This window comes from Apteryx mantelli, chromosome 1 (assembly GCF_036417845.1).
Source record: "Apteryx mantelli isolate bAptMan1 chromosome 1, bAptMan1.hap1, whole genome shotgun sequence".
Taxonomy (NCBI): domain Eukaryota; kingdom Metazoa; phylum Chordata; class Aves; order Apterygiformes; family Apterygidae; genus Apteryx; species Apteryx mantelli.
In genome coordinates, this window is record NC_089978.1 from 193,409,462 (window position 1) to 193,416,961 (window position 7,500).

The window sequence follows — 7,500 nt, forward strand, 5'->3', positions numbered from 1 at the left end:
TTCCCCTGTACCTTTGTTTAAAACATCTGATAGCAGAGCTGCTCTCTCACCTTTGGCAACAGGAGTTTGGGAGCCCTGGCAGAAGTGTGTGCATGTGTGTGTGTGTTTGCAAAAGTGGGCGCATGTGTGTGCGTGCCCAGGTACGCACGCTCGGGAGTGACAGTGAGTGTGGCAGAAGGAGAGAAAGAGGAGGATTAGGAAGTGCGAGTGTGTATCAGTCTGTGTAAACAGAGGCACAGCTATTTCTCTTCTTGCCCTGTTTGAAATATTAAACTTGGAGTCTCAATATCTGACAGTCATTGTACTCTTATTTCATTTGTATTTATTTATGATTATTATTATGTCCTACTGTTGTAAAAGCAAGAAAGCAAATACATTAGTTGGCCTGGTAAGATGTTAGAGGTCCAAATTATTTTGACACAAATAACTGAAATTACTGCTGTATAGATATTAGAAATGATCCTTATCTAGATATTTTCAGCACTTTAATTTGTGAGTGTGGGGAGTTGAGAGTACACACACACACACACACACACATACACACACACACAAGCATATATATATATTTACACACAAACGTGCACACACACACATACAAGAGAAAAGAAGGGAAAAGAGAAGGATTCTGTGCCCTTTATTTTTTCAGCAACTCTTTTTTAGCTGACAGCAGTGAGAAGGGAGCTTTGGACAACCAACACGGAGCATTATTCAAATCAAAGTTTGAATATTGTTTTTAAAAATATCCCTTTACAACTAGAAAAACATTTTATTTTTAACATAAAATTCTGTTGGCTTTTTCTTCTTCATAAAAAAACTTCAGAATATCTTCCACTTACCTGGCAAATGAATTACCCTTTCTAATATTGAGACTCTATAGTTTTCATTCTGTCTGTACATACATGTTTGGTCAGATTTGTTGTTTTCGATCGCCAGAGTACTATTACCGGTCATGTTATGTTAAACCCGATTCTGCTGGCTCACAGACACTTTAAGTTAAAATGCAGAGCCTGAAGTACACTCTAGGGCTTTGCAAGGATACAAAATCCACAAGACATAAAACCCTTTGGTTAATATGAACTGGAAGATGTTTAACCCTTCTCTCCTAATTGTAATGAAAGAGTCAGACATAAAAACACGGTTGTTGATTTATTTATTTATTTATTAATTTTCAGAGTGCTTTCTAATGCTTTGATTATCTAACATTTACACCCCCCTGCCCTTCTAATGTGCTTGGCTAAATTTGCCACTGTTATTGTCTAACATTAGAATTTTTAAATGAACCTGTCTGTTGGTTAAATCTTTGTTTGACTAAAAGAGGATTAATGTTTGAATTTCCTGAATTTCCAAATCCTTGTAACGATACAGTTGATGAAGTATTTTAAATAGATTTCCACTACGATATACATGTCTTTTTTATTGAAAGTAAATATTGTAAAAATCTGAAAGGGATGCCTGCTCCCACAGTTGTGGAATACCCGCATTAGAATTTTCATATAACTACTAAGGGCAATCAGATCCTTTTCTCTGAATATTTTAAACATTGTACATGTAAAATTTATGCCTAATTTGAATACTTATTAGCTGCCTAATCTCAGAAAAGAGTATTAGCTTTGTTTTTGTCTTGTAAAATTCATCACTATGTGTATCACATTTTCCATTTCTATTATTTTTCTTAGTTGATGTTCACAAGAGTGTTTAACAAGGACTGTTTGTTCATAAACACATCTGCTTCTGCTGTTGTTTACTGTGGTATTACAGCTGCTCTCCTTTATGTTAACTATGTTCGTGTTTGGGTTTTTTGCATCCTGTTTAGTTTTGACCAAAACATCTTTAAATACCTCACATTTTCCTATCTTAACTTTCTTCACCCAGTATATACTTTATCTTGCAGGTTCTTGTTTGTGTTAATTTATACAACAGTTTGATTAATATCCCATGGCCATAGTTTAAGTTGTAATGATTTTTTCCTGTGTTTTGTTACAAAAGGATATTGTTCCCACTTTGAAGGGAAACGAATAACTAAGTTCAGTAACTGAGCCAAGCAGTAAGCTTTGTTTCTTGTACTGAGTTTGCTTACACATCTCTCTCTCTCTTCAGATGTATCTTTAAAGTAATATCTCAGCGAGATTGTTGTGGGGACTCTTTCAGTGCATTACATGTAATGGTAAAGGCAAGTGAGGTACATTCTACCACTATTAGAGCAGTATAGGACTTAGGTAGCTTTGAGAACAGGAATTGACCTTTCCGTATTACAGATACAAAATGCACCTTGAAATTCTGGTTTGTAAGGGCACGTTGGTTCTTTATTTACTGCAAAGATTTCAACTGATCTTGGCAGGACATCTCATTGCTATCCTGAAAGTACAGTATATTTATGCAGTGAAAATGATAAAACATTTATTACTGTAGAGAAGGTAATATGCATAATTTATGCTGTTTTTAGCACAATCATTAGTGATATTCTTGATAGATTTTATTTCCAGCTTTCATATCTAATACATGCCTGGAAAATTAATTTTATATCTTTCATTTATTTGCCTATGTTAAAATTGAGTTTTAAGTCATCTTCAAGTGAACAGTTTGATTGCTGCTCATGCATAAGCTTAATTACTTCCCAGGAAGGACAGTATTAAATGTTTTAAATGTCAGAAAAATAAATGAATATCAGCCGTTTGATTAAAAAAATAGGCAATATCTGACGTGTTTGCAGCAGGAGCTTTTTCTTAAAATGCCTCCAAGGCAAAATTTTATTTAGTCACAAAAAAGGAGAAGCCCATTATACTATTTATCATTGGTTGATACCATATGATTTGTAACACCCTTACAAAATTTTAATTTTGTATGATTAGCTGTGCATCATTAAACAACAGCCTTGCATAAGATATGCTGTAAAATTCTGACAGAATCAAGATAGTGAATATTTTAAATAAGGCTGTATAGTTATCCATGGTTGTCAAAGCTAGATAATAGGAAATATAGAGCAGTGTGTGAAATCGTGCCTTCATTTAAACTGGTTTTATAGGTAGACTTTAAAATGTAGTCGTTCATAAATGCTATTGACCATGCTGCATGCATGGTATGTTATTTTGGCTGTTAAATGTAACCATACAGAGCTTGCTTATAGAAAGCATAATTTCAGTGATTGGTATCTGTAGGAAAGCAGAATTTGCATTGCATTTCTTGGTAAATGACTATGCGAGGCTTTTTTTTTCTTCTAAAGATGCTGTCTCTGTAATTGGCAGAGAGGGACATCTTGATAATGGAAGTGTGAAGGTGTAACGTGTGTGTTAATTGATACTTCTTAATCACTTTTAGGTATTAAGTCATGATGCAGGAATCTGCGACAGAGACAATAAGCAACAGTTCAATGAATCAAAATGGAATGAGCACTCTAAGCAGCCAATTAGATGCTGGCAGCAGAGATGGAAGATCAAGTGGTGACACGAGCACTGAAGTAAGCACAGTAGAACTGCTGCATCTGCAACAACAGCAGGTAAGTTTGTTTTGCGCCGTGTTTGTTTTTGAGCCGAGGCGGGGGCTTTGCTTACTCGCACCCTGCCCTGCGTTCGCTGTCTGTGGTGAATGTGAAGTGCCGTGCACGTGAAGGGGTGCCGAGCGTTACTTGTTGTTGTTTTTCGTGTCCGCCGCTCCCGAAACACAAGGGCGCTGTTTGCGTATTCGTGACGGCTCGCTAATATCGCTGCCTGCTGCTGTGCTCGTCTCGTGATTAAAATCACACAGCGTGTTTAGCAAAGTTGTGCTGAAGCTTTCCAGTACCTGTTTTGAGAATCTTTAGTTTACTGTGTGTTACTGTCATGTAAAATGTGATACATCGTTTTCCACCAGAGGGCCACATTACTTGAGACTTTGCTGGCTTATACAATGAATTGTTCCAAAGTCTGAGCCGAGGTGAAGGGACCAGAGTGACTTCTCACAATAAGGGTGGTTTGCTGCAATAGGTGTAAATAAAAAATGCTGGTTGCTTAAGAACCACTGGAATAAAAAAGAGCATATCCTTGTCTGTGTGTGCGTGCCTGCGAGTGTGATTTTCATAGGGTGACAGTCCGAGCTTAGAAAAAAAGAGACGCAGCCTTTCTTCAGATATGTTTGCATTCTCACTTTTAAAACATTTTTAAGTTTGTTTGCTTGCTTTGTGAATGGGTCAGTTGAGAATTACTTTTATTTTTAAAACTGGAAAATTAACCCATTGTCCAGCTACTGAAGCTGTCTGATTATAAGGTACAAGCTATCAGTTTTTGTCATTGTAAGGTTTCTTTTCCTTTTAAAACATACACAAACATAATTCCTTCTACTCTGTCTACCTGAAGGTTTTCCTACCCGTCAGGGAATGCATATAATACTGATGCGCTGAAGCCCAAACAGTTTGTCTGGTAAACAGTCAGGGTCTAATTCTGCAAAGTGCCGACCAAGCACCTCCCCTGAACTCCTGGAAGTCTTCAGTGTCTGTTCCTCTCCTCTCCTGACGCCACTCAGCACCTTTTAAGTCCAAGCCCTTCATTTATAAATATTGAGGTTTTTAATTACATCACCAAGTATTGGATAAATGGAAGGAAAGTAGCCTCACTTAAGATCAAATATTTTAAAAGTCCAGTTTTATAGAAGCATATTTTTAACATGATAGATAAATTGCATGTATACGGGCCTCCTAAATAGCAGGTCATAATAGCTCTTAAAATTGAATCGGTCTTAGTGCTGAATTAAACAGTGTACACTAGCTACTTTTATAGTTAAATTTTTTAAATGATGACAGAAAATGTGGAAGAATTAAATAAGGTTTAGTCTGAAATATGAGAAGTTGCCAAGGCTTAAATCTGTGCATTGCTTCAAATTAAAGTGTATTCTGTTTTCACAATTGAGCACTTACAGTGTTTAGTCTGAGGAAATATATGTGTCGGTGTTTTCATTAAGTTCTTAGTGTTTTTTTCACCTATATATCTGTATATACTTTATATATGTATATATAGTATTTTTAGATACACACATATTTATATATATAAATTTTATGTTGTTTTCATTTAAAAGCATGCCATCACTTTTATTTCAGTGTTCAAATTGTAACAGTATTTTTAAATCTTTTTTGAGATACCATGTATGTAATTGGTAAAAACATTTAGCAAACTAAATCTAAGTGACTCACCTTAAAACACAAAAATATCAACACAATAATGTGCCACTTACATGTTACTCAAAGCAGCAATCCTAGACATTTGTAGTCAATTTGTCCATATAGTCACAGATTCCAGTAGATAGCATTTGCAAAGACCACAGAGAATAACAACTGAAGATGAAAATATCCAGTTGAGTGCTAATAACAGACAGGTTCTGAGGGGACAGGCTTAGAAGTGACAATCTTTTCTTCAAAACTGTGATTAGATCTTAAATAAGCAGACAGGCAAAGTAAAACCATGGGTACACTTAATAGGACTCAAGAGGCATTTTATGGTAGGGTCTGCACCACAGGATTTAAATACAACTTGAGTTAGGCATATAAATCCTTCTATAAAATATGTTGATGTGAAACATAAACACTAGTAAACATGTAGTAGGATGTCCTTTAGATAATGGGCACAGTTTTATATTACATTTGCTTTTCTTTCTCTTTTTTTCTATTTCTTTCTTTTTTTTTTTGACCAGATGTCTTTTGAAATATGATTTAAGAGGAAAATGCTGGCTGTTTTTTATTATTATCACTATACTAACTCTCTAAAATGTTACTTTTTAATATGAGCTGCCAAACAAACTTTGGAAAGTAGAAAAACAGAACAAACCCCAGCATTACCTGTAGTTGTTATTCTTACGAATTTTTATTGTAAAAATACGTGCAAGATATAGTGTACTGATGCCATAGTTTGACATTCCTGTTTTGGCTTCTCTAAGTCATTTTAATGTGGGCCTTCAGATAAACAAATCAAGTTTGTTACAGCTTTTTTTTCTATGTCAAAAGAAGTGTGTAAATGATTGCTGCTTTTAATATATTTCCTTCAACCGGACAGCTACTTAAAATGATGCTAACACTTAAGAATAGCTATACGAGCTGGGTAAAATCACAAGATAAGTTTTCAGTGTGGCATGAATATGTACTGGGTGAAGTTAAATGGGAATTTTAGACTGCACAAAAGAGCAACTGAGGTAACTTAAAAATTTTAAATTATACAGAATTTGCATCTTGTTCAAGCATATGATCACAAATTGGTAGATTTATGAAACGTAAACAAACTAAAATACAGACTTCATTAGGATCTTATGTGGAATTTTCTGGAGTTTGGACAGTCCTGTTATTGGCTTGATTAACTATGCTGTTGTGATCTTTATATAGAAATGAGAGGTTTGACTTAAATCAGATAGTTATTCCTCATCCATGTATCAAGAGAGAATGACAGTATTCTGTAATATATTGCAATATATACTTGGTGATAAATGGATTGAGTGCTGTCACAAGTCATCAGGTCGGCTTTGAAGATGTATGACTAGAATGTAAGCAACTTTTTATCTTACTGTCGATATGTATCAATTTATAAATATTGCTAAAGTGAACATAGCTTCTTCTTATTAAAACATGATACAAAATGTAATCTGCTCAGACTTGCTCTCCTACTTTTATTTTGGCTTAGGATGAGACATGATCTTTGTCTGTCTCTCTCTCATATATATACATTCATATACATCTGAGTTTTTCACTCTTTACTCTTTTTTTCTCTTATCTGTTAAAATCAGTGTTAGATATTAGAATGTATAATACATGGAAAAAGCATATCCTTGATTAAATACATTGACAGATTATTCTGCATTAGATGTAGAATTTTATTTTGATATTAAGTTTGTAGAATTAATTGTTTGTGTCACTAAGGTCAAAATAGTTGCTAAAAACCATGATTGCTTTACAGGGTAGATTTGAGCTTGCATTTTGAGTATTCATTAAGTCAGTTCTACCAAGATAATCTTTTTAAATATTTTATGGGAATTTACTGGTAAGAAGCTGTTTCAGTTGACTGTGTTTAAAAATATTTTTTCAAAGCAGTTTTTTTTTTTTAGCATATCACTTGCCATCAACATTTCATTGGTACATACTATAAATAATTTTTACAAAAGCAGAAACATGATGCTAGCATTCAGGTATCTTGGTGTAGAAAGAGAAGTTTTGCTTTCCTAGCTGTTTAATTTTTGTGACTATTTAAAAAGAAGGAGGAAAATAACAGGTTTTTATTATTATTATGTGAAGTGTTAAATTAGATGTTAACCAAAAAGTATGTTTCCTACATGTCAGACAGTAGTTGTATTTACTGAACCATTAGGAAGTTGTATTTTGACTCCACAGAAGAGCAAATGATCTTCTTATATTATGCAGGTAGTTTGTATTAAAAAGTGACATAAAAATCCACAACTACCACACCTGTGGCAAAAGCTGAAGTTATAAAGAATACTGATGATATGTGATGTGAATTTAAAAGCTGTTATGGCATCTGATTCACTTCTTGTTAT

General features: G+C 34.3%; 1 protein-coding gene across 7 annotated transcripts in view; it reads left to right on the forward strand.

Annotated features, from left to right (window-relative positions):
- FOXP2 (forkhead box P2) overlaps positions 1 to 7,500 on the forward strand; it is a 454,906-nt gene that overhangs the window by 249,720 nt on the left and 197,686 nt on the right. For all 7 annotated transcript variants that reach the window (XM_067314932.1, XM_067314922.1, XM_067314902.1 and 4 more), the window contains one exon: positions 3,316 to 3,493. In XM_067314932.1, the coding sequence (XP_067171033.1) occupies positions 3,326 to 3,493 (168 nt within the window). In that variant the 5' untranslated portion in view covers positions 3,316 to 3,325. The remainder of the gene's footprint in view (positions 1 to 3,315; positions 3,494 to 7,500) is intronic.